Consider the following 20,268-nt stretch of genomic DNA (forward strand, 5'->3'; position numbering starts at 1 on the left):
CACCAGGGAAGTCCAGGTGAACTCTACTTTTCCTTGCTAAACTACAGGAAGGAAAGCCCCTCTCACCCTGGGAAGCACGTCCTACCCTTGAAGTGCAGTCCCTAAGTGCCTGGTTGTGGGAGAGAGTGGAGAAGTTGAACCTAAAGCATTCTAGAAACTGCTTGGGTGGGATTTCGGCCCATAATTTGATGAGACTCAGGATTAACCATTTCCATCACTAATCATCATACGAGATAACGGTATAGAGAAAAGAGAGCTCTCACCATGAAAAATGTCTTTATTGGCATCCTAGCCAAAGGTTATGCTGTATGTAGACAGGAACATGGATTCCATGTTTCTACCACATCAAGCGTCACGGGGTGCCAGGGGGCTCACTGTGTCCCTCAAACTTCTTATGCTGATGTCCTAACTCTCAGTACTTCAGCTGTTGTTGTTGTTGAGTCACTAAGTCATGTCTGACTTTTTGTGACCTCATGGACTGCAACATGCCAGGCTTCCCTGTCCTTCACTATTTTTTGGAGTTTGCTCAAACTCATGTCCATTGAGACAGTGATGCCATCCAACCATCTCATCCTCTGTCACCCTCTTCTCTTCCTGACTTCAATCTTTCCCAGCATCAGGGTCTTTTCCGATGAGTCAGTTCTTTGCATCAGGTGGCCAAAGTATTGGAGCTTCAGCTTCAGCATCAGTTCTTCCAATGAATATTCAGGATTGATCTCCTTTAGGATTGACTGGTTTGATCTCCTCGCTGTCCAAGGGATTCTCAAGAGTCTTCTCCAGCACCACAGTTCAAAAGCGTCAATTCTTTGGCACTCAGCCTTCTTTATGGTCTAAATTTCACATCTGCACATGACTACTGGAAAAGCCATAGCTTTGACTATATGGACCTTTGTTGGCAAAGTGGTATCTCTGCTTTAAATACACTGTCTAGGTTTCTCATAGCAACTTAGAAGGTGACCTTATTTGGAGAGAATGTCTTTGCGGGAGTAACCAGTTGAAAGAGGTCACGAAGGATGGAGTCTAACCCAGTATTACTTGTATCTTTGTGAAAAGGGGAAGTGTCTTCAGAGAGACACGTGTAGAGGGAAGATAATGTGAGAAGACACACGGAGAAGATGCCTACCTACAAGCCAAAGAGAGAAGCCTGGGACAGATCCTCTCCTCATAGACCTCAGAAGGAATTGACCCTACCAATGACAATGATTTTGGACTTCAGAGCCATGAGACAATACATTTCTGTTGTCCCCAGTCTGTGGTACTTTGTTATAGCCGCCCTAATCACATAGAATAGGTAACTCAAAGGGAAGGTGTTATTAAAGGGGTCAATTAAGATGTGGAAACAAGAACTTCCCCGGTGGTCCAGTGGTTAAGACTCCATGTTCCCAATGCAAGAGGCACAGGTTCGATCCCTGGTTGGGAAACTAAGATCCCAGTGGCCGAGATGTGGCCGAAAAAAAAGATGTAGAAAGAACATTCATAGGTCAAATTATATCCATGTCATTTGCTTAATAGATCTGAAAGTTATTTAGTTCTCAAGTCTGGCTGAAAATATATAGTAGTTACAGCAACTAACATTTATTGGCCCCTCACTATGAGCCATGCTGATCTATATGGTTTCAAACAAGCAAGGGATGTACTTTTAGCTGGCCCCCTTTTACAGATGAGGACACAGACTTGCAAAAGTTACTTGTGTTATGGTCATAGCAGGCCTACCAGTTTCCATCTTGCACAGGTTCCCACATTCTCTGTGAAAGCGGGATGGGGACTTAGCACGTTCTAGAATCACACACCGCAGCAGCAACTGAATACTGCTTTTGACATGCGGATCCTGCTGCATGTTAGGATGGCAAGAACGGTTGTCAAAAACAATAGTTTATTCATTATCCTCTGCCAAAGGAGGAGGGGGCCAGAAAAAGGATAAGTAGAAACATTAATTCTATACCATAAGTTAAGAAGAAGAACCTTGTTTTTCCTTGACCTAATTAGCTCGTTAACAAGAAGCATGATGGGGCTTCCCCAGTGGCTCAGTGGTAAAGAAACGGTCTGCCAGTGCAGGAGATGAGGGTTCAATCCCCGGGTCAGGAGGATTCCCTGGAGGAGGAAATGGCAACCCACTCCAGTATTCTTGCTTGGGAAATCCCATGGACAGAGGAGCCTGGCAGGCTACAATCCATGGGATTGCACTGAGTCAGGCACAACTTAGCAACTAAACACAAACAAAACAGTAATGAATAACAGAATAAATAGGGGGAAGAGCAAGTTTTGCCAGTGTGTTTGTCAACTCTAATGCTTTTATTAAAAATGAAAAAGAAGAGCTCACTCTTCATGTCTATGCCTTTTAAAGTTAGAATGCTCTCTCTCCTGCCTCTTGCAAGCAAAAAACTAAATCAAACGCTTAAGAAAAAATAAAGAAAGCACACACCCACAGCCTACTTTTCCTGTCTGTATTTCACTGCTGCTAAGTTGCCTCAGTCATGTCCGGTCTGACTCTGTGTGACCCCATAGACGGCAGTCCACCAGGCTCCCCCGTCCCTGGGATTCTCCAGGCAAGAACACTGGAGTGGGTTGCAATTCCTTCTCCAATGCATGAAAGTGAAAATTGAAAGTGAAGTCGCTCAGTTGTGTCTGACTCCTAGCAACCCCATGGACTGCAGCCTACCAGACTCCTCTGTCCATGGGATTTTCCAGACAAGAGTACTGGAGTGGGTTGCCATTGCCTTCTCCACTGTATTTCACTAACAAAAATCTTAACTGGTTACTCTCACTGAGTTCCAGCTGAATTGGACATGTCCTTCTATCTAGCTGGCCACTACTCCTGTTCTTCTCTGTCTTAATTCCACAGCTTCCATTCCTCATTTTCTTTCCCCCAAATCCATATCTGTCCAGTCTAATCTGTCTTGCCCAAATATCTCTGATGATTTCTCACTGACATATTTGATCTGCATAGGAGGACCCTTGCTTGCATTTGAGCACCAACCTGCCTTTTCAGATCCTCAGTTCCCATGGACCTTACTGCACCCAGACACAAGCCCCACCATTGTCCATGGTTCCCTAAGAACATGCTATTTACCTTGCTAATTTCGTGACTGTCTCCTGTGAGTTTCTAACCTAGAGGACACTTGCCTCTCTTGTTTACCTTGGAACTAACATTTCTTAAGACTCACCTTGGGCTTACCCTGCCAAGTCCCTTTCAGTATTACTCCTTCTCTCCTTCCCTCCCACATCTGCCAGCCTCACTCATCGCAAAATTACCCAGTCCCTTCCCTAGAGTCTCCTTAAACCTTGGACATCCTCTTCAAGGAGATTCAAATACCCTGCAACTTTCTTTTCATACTTTTTCCCTCCCAATGGACCGATGAGAGAGGGACATTTTCCTAATTTTTTTCCAGCCCTAATACATCCAATACCTAGCACACCCTAGGGTGGGAAATGGTTAAACATCCCACTCCCATTTAGTAAACAGAACTGAACTGGGCCAGTCACTTAACTTTGGGGTCTGTTTCTTCATTTGCAATAGGATGGGATTCTGACTATTCTGCCTATCTTACAGAGCTGCTCCAAAAACCAAATGGGATAAACATGTTGGGAAGTACACTGAAAACTAAAAAGAACTTAATGGGCACAGGGTTGTACTACTGTTCTTTTAGCAGAGAAGCCATGTTTATCGTCTTTTGTAGCACACAGAAGGGAGGACCACATGTTATCAAAGAAGTCAGAGAACTGGGAAGGACCCCTGCATCATGAGCTGAGGCTTTCAAAGAGGGCATGAAGCAGAACACACAGGCATATTGTGTACACCCAGCCAAGACAGTATCATTTCCTCCATACTATGCCTCACCAACCTCCAGATTCCAGGTGGATTCTCTAGGGGTTATTTCTTTGTGTCTGTGCCATTATCCATAGACCCAAACATCACATAAAATGCTATAATTAGAAGGACCTATGGACCTAACAGAAGCAGAAGATATTAAGAAGAGGTGGCAAGAATACATGGAAGAACTGTACAAAAAAGATCTTCACGACCCAGATAATCATGATGATGTGGTCACTAATCTAGAGCCAGACATCCTGGAATGTGAAGTCAAGTGGGCCTTAGAAAGCATCACTACAAACAAAGCTAGTGGAGGTGATGGAATTCCAGTTGAGCTTTTTCAAATCTTGAAAGATGATGCTGTGAAAGTGCTGCACTCAATATGCCAGCAAATTTAGAAAACTCAGCAGTGGCCACAGGACTGGAAAAGGTCAGTTTTCATTCCAATCCCAAAGAAAGGCAATGCCAAAGAATGCTCAAACTACCGCACAATTGCACTCATCTCACATGCTAGTAAAGTAATGCTCAAAATTCTCCAAGCCAGGCTTCAGCAATATGTGAACCGTGAACTCCCTGATGTTCAAGCTGGTTTTAGAAAAGGCAGAGGAACCAGAGATCAAATTGCCAATATCTGCTGGATCATCGAGAAAGCAAGAGAGTTCCAGAAAAACATCTATTTCTGCTTTATTGACTATGCCAAAGTGTTTGACTGTGTGGATCACAATAAACTGTGGAAAATTCTGAAAGCGATGGGAATACTAGACCACCTGACCTGCCTCTTGAGAAACCTGTATGCAGGTCAGGAAGTAACAGTTAGAACTGGACATGGAACAACAGACTGATTCCAAATAGGAAAAGGAGTACGTCAAGGCTGTATATTGTCACCCTGCTTATTTAACTTCTATGCAGAGTACATCATGAGAAACATTGGACTGGAAGAAACACAAGCTGGAATCAAGATTGCCGGGAGAAATATCAATAACCTCAGATATGCAGATCACACTACCCTTATGGCAGAAAGTGAAGAGGAGCTAAAAAGCCTCTTGATGAAAGTGAAAGAGGAGAGCGAAACAGTTGGCTTAAAGCTCAACATTCAGAAAACGAAGATCATGGCATCCGGTCCCATCACTTCATGGGAAATAGATGGGGAACAGTAAAAACAGTGTCAGACTTTATTTTTCTGGGCTCCAAAATCACTGCAGATGGTGACTGCAGCCATGAAATTAAAAGACACTTACTCTTTGGAAGAAAAGTTATGACCAACCTAGATAGTATATTCAACAGCAGAGACATTACTTTGCCGACTAAGGTCCATCTAGTCAAGGCTATGGTTTTTCCTGTGGTCATGTATGGATGTGAGAGTTGGACTGTGAAGAAGGCTGAGCACCAAAGAATTGATGCATTTGAACTGTGGTGTTGGAGAAGACTCTTGAGAGTCCCTTGGACTGCAAGGAGATCCAACCAGTCCATTCTGAAGGAGATCAGTCCTGGGATTTCTTTGGAAGGAATGATGCTAAAGCTGAAGCTCCAATACTTTGGCCACCTCATGAGAAGAGTAGACTCATTGGAAAAGACTCTGATGCTGGGAGGGATTGGGGGCAGGAGGAGAAGGGGACAACCGAGGATGAGGTGGCTGGATGGCATCACGGACTAGATGGACGTGAGTCTGAGTGAACTCTGGGAGATGGTGATGGACAGGGAGGCCTGGCATGCTGCGATTCATGGGGTTGCAAAGAGTCGGACATGACTGAGCAACTGAACTGAACTGAATCAATATTAATCAGAATTCCTCCTTGGCACAAATATTGCAACTAGATTCCATACAAAATTTCATACGTAATTCAACTCAGAAAAGGGAGTGGACCATGTCTTCCTAATTCCAAAATATTCATAAACCCAAAATCCAGGGAACTTTAACTGTCTTAATATAGATCTTTCGCAATAACATTGAAATCTCAGTTATTCAGTGCACTTCCTTTTTTTTTTTTATCGGTTGCAGAAGCCAAACAGATGAATCAGACTTCATGGTAAGCAAAGCAATCTCCAGAAGGTCAATTATATTTAGGTGAATTACTTCTCAAGATGATGTTATGACTAATTTTTTTTCCTTCTGGTAGCAAATACTCTAAGAATTCTTCTGTTGGCTTAAGTTCTATACATTATCTTTGCTATATGCAGGTTTTCACATTCTCCATACTGTCAAGTGAAATTTGTCAATGGCTTTTTAAAAACATCAATAGTTCATATGAATATCAAAATGTCTTACCTCCTTGGGGAAAAAGGGTCCAAGGATAGAATAGCACATCATGGAACCTAAGTTAATGGAAGCTGCTGATATCAGTACAAAAATCTGTTCTCTTGAAAGCCGCCTGGATGTCTCCATTGCACCCCCTGGAGGGCCATCACCTTGAAAGCAAATAGTCTGCAGTTAAAGACATGTAACTGGGGCTATTGACCAAAGTACAGAAATTTCTGTGTACAGACAATGTACTCTGAAGGTAATATCTGCTGAGCTAAAGGCTATTTTGAATATATCATATTTGGTCTAATGTAACACAATCCTTGTCTATCACTGCAATTTTCAAAACATACCACTTTCATTTACATTACTGTTCCCTATTAGAATTTCAGTGCAGAATTTATCAAACCATCTGCTTTGTTTTGCCTTCACCTTAAAGCTTATTTGTTTCACCTTTAATAGATTCTTTCAAGAATGATGAGGCCACAGGATGCTCTCCAAATGGTACTGTCCTCTGAAGTAATGTAGTTTCTCAGGTTGAAAAGTGAAAGTGTTACTCACCCAGTTGTGTCCAATTCTTTGGAACCCCTTGGATTGTAGCCCGCCAGGTTCCTCTGTCCACGGAATTCTCCAGGCAAGAATCCTGGAGAGGATAGCCATTCTCATCTCCAAGGGGATCTTCCCGACCCAGGGATCAAACCCGGGTCTACTTCATTGCAGGTGGGTCCTTTACTGTCAGAGCCGCTAGGGAAGTCCACTTTCACAGGTTACTAGCTTCGTGTGCTACACGGACTCAATCATGTTTTAACCACTTCCTGTTAGTGGTTTATTAAGGTGGCTCAGTGGCAAAGAAGCTGCCTGCCAAGCAGGAGATGTGGTTCGATCCCTGGCTCAGGAAGATCACCTGGAGAAGGAAATGGCAACCACTCCAGTATTCCTGCCTGGAGAATCCCATGGACAGAGGAGCCTGGCCGGCTATAGTCCATGGAATCTGAAACAGTCAGACATGACTTACTGACTGAACAGCAGAAAGACTATTGAAGTCAAGGGAAGTGTAAGTAGGAAAAAACAAACTAAATCATTCAGCTAGAGAAGTAATACTTAGTGGCAGCTCCTGGAAAAACAAGTGTCATAAATCTATAAATCAGTAGTGTTTTACAGTAATTCCTGGTCTTCTGCATCAATTAATTTAATATTTATTCCCAGGGCTAAATTACTATTTCATTTAAAGACATCAGGTCAATTACTCAGTTCCAAACACCCAGTAAATCTATTTGCAATTTTAAAATTATAAGTGGTTTTGAGAGAAAAGAAGTTTAAGAAATATATTTTGTATTTTCTGTATTTTCAGAGGTTGCCATTGTTGTCTAGAAAAAGAAATCCGTGAAACAGAAGCCTTAAGAAGTTTTAAAAATTTTGGTAGTGGACGAGGAAAGGAACTGAAAGAGTTAAAGGGGTTAGGGGGATAACAGTGGGGCTGGAAACGTCACCATTTGCCTTTTCCTAGGTCGCAGAGTCGGACAGGACTGAGCTACTGAACTGAACTGAACTGAACTGAACTGAAAGGGCATACTTATTTGAATGCGTTCTTAAACGCACACACTACGTAAAAACAGAGCCACAGAAAGTCATCAAAGACCACATCCTGTCACGCCAAACTTTAACCCTTTCCAGGGAGAAAAAATACCCACTGCCAGGACCCTGCCTTTTCCAATCTCTCTAAAACAAACCAAGCTAAAGGCAATTCAATCGCTGTTAAAGACACAGAACCCAAGCCACAGAGGGGCAACTGGCCCCCGGCTCTCCGTCACCTCCTGGGGGGCGTGGGCCTTCGGAGTCTCCCGGTGAGTCCATATGCGGTGCGCGGTCTCCGGCGCCTCGGCTCCCAGGTCCAAGCCCCTGGGACTCGACCTCGAACGAGCAGAAGCGCAGACGGCCACCGCTCAGCGCGGCCTAGACATCCCGGATTGCCTAAGGACCGCGCGGCTCGGAATTCCACGCAGATCTGGACAACCGAGACCAGCTCCCGGAGGCGGGGCGGGGCGGGGCGGGGCGGGGGCGGAGCAATGACTTTTTTTTTTTTTTTTTTTTTTTTTAAGGCTCAGCCTGTTATCCAACAGCCAGGACCTGTCCTATCCACAAACACTCATGTCTTGTCCATTTTCTTTCTGTGTGGGAAAGAAAACAAAAAGGTCTGTATTTCATATAACTGAACCCCATATCTTAAAATGAGTAAAATTTAGGAATACCAAGAGTAAGAAAGGAAGCTTATATAGACACAGAAAAGATAGTAGTACATAAAATTGAAAACTGGCTTCCCTGGCGGTTCAGTGATAAAGAATGCAACTGCAATGCAGGAGACGTGTGATCCATCCCTGGGTGGGGAAGGTCCCCTGCAGAAGGAAATGGCAACCTACTCCAGTATTCTTGCCTGAGAAAGCCCATGCACAGAAGAGCCTGGCGGGCTACAGTCCGTGGTCGCAGAGTCGGATACGACTGTGAAACTTAAAAATGCAAATGTGAATTAGAAAATTAGGTTTATAACGACTCTTTTTTAAAAGTAAAATCAAGTTTATTTAGAGAGATGCATATTCCATAGGCAGAATGCAGCCCATCTCAGAAGCGGAGAGTAGCCAGGACAGTTTATTGAGTGAGTTATTCTTTAGAATGGGTGAATGGCGTAGTGTTTGTAACCACTGAAGCCAGACATTAGTAACCTGGAAATGAATTAACTGATGTGAAGTCCTCTGAGTTTAAAAAAAAAATTGCAAGAATTATAATGAATGTTGAAGACACATGGTGGAATTGCTGGGAAAACCACTTCTGGAAGGAGAGGCTTGAAGTTCAGTTCAGGCACTTGCTCTCAGCAGGACATACCCTCCTTCTGCATTCTTGGGATTCAAATAAGGAGGAAGGAAATTGAAAATATTTTTAAAATTTTTTTCTAGAAATTTCCAAAAAGCAAAGCTTGAATTTGCCAAGCAGGAGCAATTATTTGTAAATTATTTAAATTTCATTTATAACACTTACATTGCATTGGGTATTATAAATCACCTAGAAATGATTTAAAGCACATAGAAGGATGTGCTATAGGATATATGCAAAGACTATGCCATTTTACATAGAGGACTTCAGCATCTGTGTTGCGGTGTTGGGGGTCCCGGAACAGATATCCCTAGATATCCAGGGATGTCTGTACTAGCTGACTGTGACTCTGCGTCACAGGTCGGTTTCTCCATCTGTGTGACTGGGATTGTAATGCCTGTCATGGAGAGTGGTTGTGAGCACTGGTGATAAAGTATGTGGAGGGCTTGGCTCTGGAAAGTGAAGGCTGCTATGTTATCCTCACCCTGACAGTTTTCTGGCACAAAAAAATAGAGGCTTCACTTATCTTCAACTGATTTACTATTTCAGTTCAGCTCAGTTGCTCAGTTGTGTCCGACTCTTTGCAACCCCATGAATCACAGCACGCCAGGCCTCCCTGTCCATCACCAGCTCCCGGAGTTCACTCAAACTCACATCCATCGAGTCGGTGATGCCATCCAGCCATCTCATCCTCTGTTGTCCCCTTCTCCTCCTGCCCCCAATCCCTCCCAGCATCAGAGTCTTTTCCAATGAGTCAACTCTTCTCATGAGGTGGCCAAAGTACTGGAGTTTCAGCTTTAGCATCATTCCTTCCAAAGAAATCCCAGGGTTGATCTCCTTCAGAATGGACTGGTTGGATCTCCTTGCAGTCCAAGGGACTCTCAAGAGTCTTCTCCAACACCACAGTTCAAAAGCATCAATTCTTCGGCACTCAGCTTTCTTCACAGTCGAACTCTCACATCCATACATGACCACTGGAAAAGCCATAGCCTTGACTAGATGGACCTTTGTTGGCAAAGTAATGTCTCTCCTTTTGAATATGCTGTCTAGGTTGGTCATAACTTTTCTTCCAAGGAGTAAGTGTCTTTTAATTTCATGGCTGCAGTCATCATCTGCAGTAATTTTGGACAGAATGTGGTCCACTGGAGAAGGGAATGACAAACCACTTCAGTATTCTTGCCTTGAGAACCCCATGAACAGTATGAAAGGGCAAAATGATAGGATACTTGTTAGGGACCAAACGACGGTCTCTAGGACCCGAGTCATGTTTACCAGAAAGAGACAGGATATGCGCTCATCCTGCCTGGCCAATCATGTAACGCCAACTACTCCTGTAACTGAGGCAAAGAACTGCCTGTATATAAGCCGCCATACTCCTTTGTTCGCGGCTCTTGTCAGATTCCCTTGTGTGGGATGAGACTTGGGCCCTAGCACGCTAGGAATAAACAAACTCCCTTCTTGCGTTTGCAATACTGTGGTGGACTTGCTCTCTCGGTCGGTTCGGAGATACGGGCTCGGAGCATAACATCTGGGGGCTCGTCCGGGATCTCCGTCCCGCCGGGGAGGACAACTCTCCTGGTAGAAGGGAGTAACCTCGTTAGGAGATAAGAGCTCTGAGCACCGGTGCTAACGTTGCAGAAACCCAGATTAAGTCCGGGGCCTAGTATCTTACTGGGGAGGCATCTGGCTGTAAAGTGCAGAGGCAAGTCAGCGTAAGGCCGGGGCCTGGTTTCGTGCTGGGGAGGCAGCTGGCTCTGATACTGGATTAAGTCAGTGTAAGGCCAGGGCCTAGCTTCGTGCTGGGGAGGCAGCTGGCTCTGGTTACTGGATTAAGTCAGCGTAAGGCCAGGGCCTGGTTTCGTGCTGGGGAGGCAGCTGGCTCTGTGAACATCCTGCAGGTAAGATTGAGTGCATTGTCGGTGGCCACCTTGTGTTTGTTATCTGTTTGTCTATTTGTGGTGTCTACGCTGCTCTTTGTGTGCTCTGTTAGCTCCCAGTGTACTTTTCTGTGATCATGGGACAAACAACTTCTACTCCTTTATCTCTTATGATTAACCACTTCTCTGATTTCAAGTCTAGAGCTCAGAATCTTTCGTTACTGGTAAAGAAGAGCAAACTGGTGACTTTCTGTTCTGTCGAGTGGCCCACCTTTGATGTCGGATGGCCACAAGAGGGAACCTTCAATCCCCAAATTATCCAGGCAGTTAAAGAGAGGGTGCTTACTCCTAGTCCTGCCAGGCACCCAGATCAGACTCCCTACATTCTGGTCTGGCAGGATCTAGTGAGGAACCCGCTGGAATGGCTTAAACCCTTTGTTCTCGCTCCTCCTAAACCTCCCCGTCCCTCTTCCCCAACTCCAACCTCACCAAGCCCACAGGTGTTAGTAATGAAGGCTTCCGAAGAAAAAGAAGAAAAAAAGGACGAAAATCGACCAAAGCCGGTATTCCAGGAATCTTCTCTGTATCCTAATCTGATAGATCTGGAGACCGAATTGTTCCCACCCCCGTATGCGGATCCACATCCGTCCTTGCTTTCACAGGTTTCATCGGGAGAAGCCAGGAGGAGAACCGAGCCTTCAGCTCATCCCAGAGAAGGGGGCCCCGCCCAGGGAACTCGGGGAAAAACAAGAGAAATGGCCAATGTAGCGGAAGAAAACCCAGAAGTCCCCTCCTCCACTGTTCACGCGTTTCTGGTCTGGGCGGGACCAGCCAGAGAGGGTGGAGAGCAGACATATCAGTATTGGCCCTTTTCCACTAGTGATTTGTACAATTGGAAAACCCAGACTCCCTCCTTCTCTGAAAAACTGCAGGGTCTTATTGATCTTTTAAAGTCTATCCTTTTTACTCATAATCCCACTTGGGATGATTGTCAGCAACTGTTACAGGTGATTTTCACTACAGAAGAGCGTGAGCGGATCCTGTCAGAAGCTCGAAAGAATGTGCCAGGGGTGGATGGGAGGCCCACAATACAGCCTAACCTCATTGAGGAGGGGTTCCCCTTGGTGCGACCCAACTGGGACTTCGAACGCGCTGAAGGTAGGGAGCGTCTCCGGGCATACTGTCAGACTCTTATGGCTGGCCTTAGAGTGGCCGCCAGAAAGCCAACTAATTTGGCCAAAATAAATTCAGTGAGGCAGGAACCAAATGAGAGCCCAGCAGCCTTCCTTGAAAGGATAATGGAAGCTTTTAGACAGTATACCCCTATGGACCCACAGGCAGATGAGTCACGAGCAGCAGTTATGTTAGCATTTGTAAATCAAGCAGCCCCCGATATTAGAAAAAAATTACAAAAGATAGAGAGGTTAAATGAACAATCCTTGCAAGATCTAGTGAGGGCAGCCGAGAGAGTTTTTAATCACAGAGAGACCCCAGAAGAGAGAGAGGAGCGCATTAGAAGAGAAGAAAGAGAATTTAGAGCTGAAGAAAACCATAAAAATCAAAAAGAGCTGGCCCAGATATTTTTTGCTGGGGTTGAAAACAAAAACAGGTTCCAGAAAGGGAAAAGATTGGACTCAAAAACTGAAGAAAAAACGACAAGGCGTAAGCTTGAGAAAAACCAATGTGCGTTTTGTAAAGAGTTTGGACATTGGAAAGATAAATGCCCCAAGAAAAATCTAAAAGAGGGGCCCAAGAACCCCAAAAACTAGACTCCCTCTCCAGACAGTCATATCCTCTACGCGGGTGAGGATAGCGACTAGGGGGGTCAGGGCTCGAAGCCCCTCCCCGAGTCCTGGGTAACTATAAATGTGGAGGGGAAACCAGTTGGCTTCATGGTGGACACGGGAGCCCAATACTCAGTCTTAAACCAAAAAGATGGACCCATGTCTAAGAAAAGTAGCTGGGTGCAGGGAGCAACCGGGACTAAACGATATGGATGGACTACAAAACGGCATGTGAACTTGGGGGCCCACCAGGTGACCCATTCTTTTTTGGTGATACCTGAGTGTCCAGCGCCCTTGTTGGGAAGGGATTTACTGTCTAAAGTAAATGTCCAAATTCATTTCGACCATGGACAAGTGTCGGTTTTAGATGGGACTGGGCATCCTCTTCAGATCTTGTCTCTGGCATTAAAAGATGAATACAGACTCTACTTGCCAGAGGCCCCAGCGACAATAAGCCCCAAAGTACAACCATGGGTTCAAAGATACCCTCAGGCCTGGGCTGAAACTGCAGGAATGGGACTAGCCAAACAGAGGCCCCCTATCATTGTGGAACTGAAAGCCAGTGCTTCCCCGGTGAGGGTACGACAGTATCCCATGAGTCAAGAGGCTCGACAAGGAATTACTCCTCATATACAACGCCTCATAGATGCTGGAGTCCTGAAAAGGTGCTGGTCCCCATGGAACACTCCCCTGTTGCCTGTGAAAAAGCCTGGGGGAACTGATTTTAGACCGGTTCAAGATCTACGAGAAGTCAACAAACGGGTGAATGATATTCATCCTATGGTTGCTAACCCTTATACATTGCTAAGCAACTTGCCTCCAAACTACATTTGGTACACTGTTTTAGATTTAAAAGATGCCTTTTTCAGTTTGCCTCTTGCCCCCGCAAGCCAAGAGATCTTTGCCTTCGAATGGCAGGAAGACGGTGGTCAGACCCCTGTGCAGCTGACATGGACTCGCTTACCACAGGGTTTCAAAAACTCGCCCACGTTATTTAATGAGGCCCTGGACGAAGACCTCCGTGAGTATCGGGTTGAACACCCTACCATTGTTTTATTACAATATGTTGATGACCTTATGCTGGCGGCGGCTACAGAGAAAGAGTGCCAAGAGGCAACAGGTGACCTTCTCCAAACCTTGGGGACTTTAGGTTACCGGGCTAGTGCCAAAAAGGCCCAGATTGCCAAACAAGAGGTTACATACCTCGGTTATAAGATAAAACAGGGCCAGAGGTGGCTAACACAGGCTATGAAAGAAACCATCCTCCAGATCCCTGAGCCGGCTAACCCTAGACAAGTGAGAGAATATCTGGGAACGGTGGGATATTGCCGGTTATGGATCTTGGGGTTTGCAGAAAAGGCCAGGCCCCTATATGAGGGGACCAAAGAAAACAAGGACTGGAAATGGACTGAGCCAATGAAAGAGGCCTTCCAAGAGCTCAGGCGAGCCTTGCTAGAAGCTCCTGCCCTTGCCCTCCCTGATCCATCTAAGCCTTTCCAATTATTTGTAGATGAAAAGCGGGGGATAGGAAAAGGGGTACTAACACAGAGATGGGGACCATGGAAGCAACCTGTAGCTTACCTTTCCAAGAGACTGGACCCAGTGGCAGCCGGATGGCCACCTTGCCTCCGTATCATCGTGGCCACCGCGCTCTTAGTCCATGATGCTGATAAACTGACTTATGGACAGAGACTCTTGGTCTACACTCCTCATGCCATAGAGAGAGTTTTAAAGCAACCCCCAGGTAAATGGATTTCTAATGCCCGCTTGATGCACTACCAGGCCTTGCTACTTGACACCCCACAGATTCATTTCCAAACACCCTGCACTCTAAATCCGGCCACTCTTTTGCCCAATCCGGGGGAAAATAGCCCCCTCCATGATTGTGATGAGATACTGGCCGGGGTAACAGCAATGCGAAAGGACTTAACCAATACTCCACTGGATAACAGTGAGCTAAAATGGTTCACAGACGGCAGCAGTTATGTAAAAGATGGACAGAGACAGGCGGGAGCCGCAGTAGTAGATGGCTCTGGACAGACGATATGGGCAGAGGCCCTTCCCCCGGATACCTCAGCACAAAAGGCAGAGTTAATTGCCCTGATTCAAGCATTAGAGAGAGCCAAAGGAAAAAGAATAACTATTTTCACTGACAGTCGCTATGCTTTTGGCACAGTACACATCCAGGGCCCGATATATCAGGAACGGGGGTTTTTGACAGCTGAAGGAAAAGAAATTAAAAACTTGCCTGAAATCTGTAGACTTTTAGAGGCTGTACAGATGCCTCGGGCTGTGTCAATAGTACACGTACCTGGACATCAAAAGGGTGACAGCCCCACAGCACAAGGGAATCGTGCCGCAGACCTGGCAGCTCGAAAAGTAGCTGATAAAGATTTCATTACCCCTGTGTTGGCGATCCGACTTCCATCTCCAGGTATGGGAACTCTGCCCCCAACCCCTGAGTATTCATCCACAGACTTTGCTTGGATCCAAAAGCACACCAACCTTCAAAAAGATAAAGATGGATGGTACAGAGACTCAGACGGCTACTTGATACTCCCTGCTCAGTTGGGACGGCAACTATGTGAGCATTTGCACTTGTCTACTCATCTGGGAGAAAAGAAGACTCTGATGCTCTTTCAAACTGCGCGCCTGCGATTTCCCCGGCACCAGACAACTGTAAAGAACATAGTGCATGCTTGTAAGGCGTGTCAACAGATGAGGCCAGGAAAAGGACAACATGCAGGACTGAGGTATCGGGGAGAAGGACCAGGGCAACACTGGGAAATAGATTTCACCGAGGTAAGGCCTGGCAAGTATGGTTACCGGTACTTGTTAGTGTTGGTGGATACCTTCTCAGGGTGGGTAGAAGCTTTTCCTACAAAGGGAGAAACCGCGATGATAGTGGCAAAAAAGATTTTAGAAGAAATAGTTCCCAGGTTTGGCCTGCCAGTGACCATCGGCTCTGATAATGGACCTGCCTTTGTGAGTCAAATAGTTCAGAGCCTTGCCCTAGCCCTGGGGACTAAATGGAAGTTACATTGTGAATACAGTCCACAGAGCTCAGGGCAAGTAGAAAGAATGAATCCGACTCTAAAAGAAACTTTAACTAAATTGGCTATAGAGACTGGCGGGGACTGGGTGACCCTCCTTCCCTTCGCCCTCTTCCGTGCGCGTAATACTCCTCATCAACTTAATCTGACCCCATTTGAGATTCTGTATGGGAGACCTCCCCCTGTATGTCCAATATTTGAAGGGAAAAAACTACCGCCTCCCATGCTGGGGCAACTCCAAGAGGCCTTGATGGCCTTAAGCAAGGTGCACTCTCGTGTCTGGAAACTGCTCCGGGAAATACATGTGGGTCAAAATAAGGGAACTATTCCCTCACATGACATTGGCCCAGGAGACTGGGTGTGGGTCAAAAGGCACCAAACCAAGGCACTAGAACCCAAATGGAAGGGTCCTTATGTTGTTCTTCTTACCACCCCAACTGCCCTAAAGGTTGACGGTATCGGGCCTTCGGTGCATTGCAACCACGTACGCCCAGCTGCTTCAGCAGAGCAAGAAGACGCTAAGAAAGAATGGGAAGCATCTCTGCACCCGTCCAACCCCTTGAGGCTAAAGCTTCGAAGGCGCCAACAGGACCAGGACAACTCGGCTGGGCCCTCTTGTGGATGACCCAGTTACTCTGCTCCAGAGTTGCCAGCGTGAACCTGCATCAACCCGTCAAAATCACCTGGAAGCTGCAAAATGGACTAACACGAGAGGTGCTAAACTCCACTACCGCAATACATCCACCAAACACATGGTGGCCAGACTTGTACTTTGACCTTAAGCCGATGGTAAATGTGCCTTGGACTAGGGGTTATCTCCGAGAACAAGGGTTCTGGGCATGCCCAGGCGCACCCAGGCATGACTGAAAGACCTGTGGGGGGGGGGGGGCACAAGACTCTTATTATAAAACTTGGGATTGTGTTACTTCTAATGATGGACCTCGGCGCTGGGAAGTAGCAAATCGAGATTTACTTAATTTTTCATTCGCCAAGCCCCTCCCTAGGGTCCTCGGAGATCCAACTTTTAGCTGTGAAAGTTGCAATTATGCACAAGTCAGAATAAGGTTCAATCCAGAAAAAAGCAAAAAAGAGGGGACCTGGATCTCTGGCCTATCTTTGGGGCTACAGGCGAGGGAATCAGGAGGGTTTGGGGTTGATGGGAAAGGGATTATAGTAGTGAGCCAGGTCTTAGAGCCAATTCTTGTACACAGTATCGGGCCCAACAAAGTAGAAAAGCTGGCTGTAACCCCCCGCCTAACGACTTCCATGCCAACATCTTTGGCAGTGAGTCCCGAAGCAGAAGCGCTCGCTGAAATAGATCCCCTATGGAAGCTGATTAGGGCAGCTTATGCCACCCTGAATCAGACCCATCCTGAGGCAACTAAATCTTGTTGGTTATGTTACAACTTAATTCCCCCTTATTATGAAGCAGTAGGCCTCAATGCCTCTTATGACTTGGCCAACAGCACTGATCCTCCTCAATGTCATTGGGGGCACCGAAAGGTGGGTCTGACGATAAAAGAGGTATGGGGAAAGGGCTTATGCATGGGCACGGTGTTACCAGCAAAGTCTCCACTTTGTGTGCATGTCGTCGAGCCTGATGATTTGCCTGTAGCTAAATGGTTAATACCTCAAATGGGGGGATGGTAGGTCTGTTCACACATGGGGCTAACTCCATGCCTGCATAGCTCAATCTTTGACCCCAAAGAAGAATTCTGTGTTATGGTGGCTGTCATGCCAAAGATTCTGTACCGACCAGAAAAAGCAATATATGATTATTGGGCCCAGAAATTAACTCTAAATCCTCCAAAAAGAACTTATAAAGTTAAGAGGGAACCTCTTACCACCATAACCATAGCAACTATGTTCGGTCTTGGAATGGCCGGGGCTGGAACCGGAATAACAGCTCTGTCCCTGCAAGGCCAAGGATTTAACTCCCTGAGAGCGGCCATAGATGAAGACATTACCCGTATAGAGCAATCTATTAGTCATTTAGAATCGTCTCTAACTTCTCTATCTGAAGTAGTTCTGTGAAACAGGAGGGGATTAGATCTGCTCTTTCTGCAACAAGGGGGACTCTGTGCTGCCCTAGGAGAAGAGTGCTGTTTCTATGCGGATCATACAGGAATAGTTAGAGAATCTGTGGCCAAAGTGAGAGAAGGACTAGCCCAACGTAAACGAGAACGTGAGGCTCAACAGGGATGGTTTGAATCTTGGTTTCAACAATCCCCTTGGCTGACTATCTTAATCTCCACCTTGCTAGGACCCCTGCTAGTACTTTTGCTAATGCTTACCTTTGGCCCATGCATTATCAATAGACTTGTAGCCTTTGTAAAGGAACGCATAAATACAGTACAGCTGTTTGTGCTTCGACAACAATATCAAACTGTGTCTCAGGACCAAGAGGAAGATTCCTCTATATGATCTAAGGACAGGGGGGAATGTTAGGGACCAAACGACGGTCTCTAGGACCTGAGTCATGTTTACCAGAAAGAGACAGGATATGCGCTCATCCTGCCTGGTCAATCATGTAACGCCAGCTACTCCTGTAACTGAGACAAAGAACTGCCTGTATATAAGCCGCCATACTCCTTTGTTCGCGGCTCTTGTCAGATTCCCTTGTGTGGGATGAGACTTGGGCCCTAGCGCGCTAGGAATAAACAAACTCCCTTCTTGCGTTTGCAATACTGTGGTGGACTTGCTCTCTCGGTCAGTTCGGAGATATGGGCTCGGAGCATAACAATACTGAAAGAGGAACTCCCCAGGTCAGTAGGTGCCCAATATGCTACCGGAAATCAGTGGAGAAATGACTCCAGAAAGAATGAAGGGATACAGCCAAAGCAAAAACAATACCCAGTTGTGGATGTGACTGGTGATAGAAACAAGGTCCAGTGCTGTAAAGAGAAATATTGCATAGGAACCTGGAATGTCAGGTCCATGAATCAAGGCAAATTGGAAGTGGTCAAACAGGAGATGGCAAGAGTGAACGTCAACATTCTAGGAATCAGCAAACTAAAATGGACTGGAATGGGTGAATTTAACTCAGATGACCATTATATCTACTACTGTGGGCAGGAATCCCTTAGAAGAAATGGAGTAGCCATCATGGTCAACAAAAGAGTCTGAAATACAGTACTTGGGTGGAGTCTCAAAAATGACAGAATGATCTCTGTTCATTTCCAAGGCAAACCATTCAATATCACAGTAATCCAAGTCTATGCCCCAAACAGTAACACTGAAGAAGCTGAACGGTTCTATGAAGACCTACAAGACATTTTAGAACTAACACCCAAAAAAGATGTCCTTTATATTATAGGGGACTGGAATGCAAAAGTAGGATTTACTGTTTGGGAAGGGTTAAAGTTTAAGAAATGGAAAATTCTTAATGTGGGGCCAAGGTAAAATACAATAACTTAGAACTATTGAGTTACTATCCTGTGCCAGGCATTGTGAATTCAAAAATAAGTGAGCCCCGTCCAGTCTCTGCCCTTAGGTAACATATATACTCCCTTCTAGCAGATAAAACAGACACTGATTAACAATTTATTATAATGCAATGCGTTCTGTAAGAGAAACATACTGGAAGAACTGTTTACTTGTATTACAGTGTGTCTCGAAGATTATGTAAATATTTCTGGGAAAGCAAGTAGGTAAGGAGAGCCTGTAGAGACACTAAATAGGATTAGCTCTAGCAAAGTTTTCTTAAAGCGGACTCCAGAATCTTTTTGATCTAACCCCTGCCAGTTTCTCCAATCTTATTTCACTCTACATTCTTGCTCCAATCTAACATCAAACCATAGAAGAGAATTTTTTTGAGTTACTTATTTGATGACTGCATTCTCTCACTCTCTCTCTCTCTCTCTCTTTTTTTTTTTTTTGTTGTTGTTCTTGCTTTCCAGATTGTTCTTTATGCAGCTATTGGGTTGCTAGACTGGTCCCCTTACTTATTACTCTACTTTTCATCTCTTTCTCTTTTTGCTCTATCTTATAACAATTTTCCTTAACTTCATCTTCCAATCAATTCTTCAACTGAATTTTTCATTTGTTGTCATCTCTTTCTCTGTATCCCTAGTCCCATTCTCTCCCCATCAACAATCATTCTTGCATGTTTAATACAAAATTTGTTTCTGTATATTTTCATAAAATGTATATTCTTGTTTTCCAACTATTTTTAATTTACATAAAGATTTTGTGGTACATATATTCATACTCCTATCTTCCTCTCACATCTAAACTCTCCTTCCAATCCTCCTTCCAGATCCTTAGTGTTTTCATGGAAAATATTATCATGTTATTAGTTTTCTGCACCCACTGTAACAAATAACCTTGAATTTGGCAGCTTAAAATAACACAGCCCTGCAGGCCAATAGTTCAAGATCAATTTCACTGACACAAAATCCAAAATAACCTCTTAATCTCAAGATATTTAACTTAATCACACCTGGCCCCTTTTTTTCAAAAGGTAACATTTATAACTTGCAGGGATTTAGAATGTGGACACATCTTTGGGATCCATTATCAGCCTACCACAACTATCTATTCATATTTTTATATGTTCATCTAGACATATATACACATATGAAACATTTTTTTTTCTTTACAAACTAAAATGGAATAATAATATGGTCTTTGTTTAAAT

General features: G+C 45.0%; 1 protein-coding gene across 1 annotated transcript in view; it reads right to left on the reverse strand.

Annotated features, from left to right (window-relative positions):
* Positions 1–7,904, reverse strand: part of SLC18B1 (solute carrier family 18 member B1) — a 33,321-nt gene extending 25,417 nt beyond the window's left edge. The window contains exons 1-2 of the mRNA XM_052645885.1: positions 7,862–7,904; positions 6,078–6,217 (exon numbers count right to left, since the gene is read on the reverse strand). Coding sequence (XP_052501845.1) covers positions 6,078–6,217; positions 7,862–7,904 — 183 coding nt within the window. The remainder of the gene's footprint in view (positions 1–6,077; positions 6,218–7,861) is intronic.
* Between the last annotated feature and the right edge of the window lie 12,364 nt (positions 7,905–20,268).

This window comes from Budorcas taxicolor, chromosome 9, assembly GCF_023091745.1.
Source record: "Budorcas taxicolor isolate Tak-1 chromosome 9, Takin1.1, whole genome shotgun sequence".
Taxonomy (NCBI): Eukaryota; Metazoa; Chordata; class Mammalia; order Artiodactyla; family Bovidae; genus Budorcas; species Budorcas taxicolor.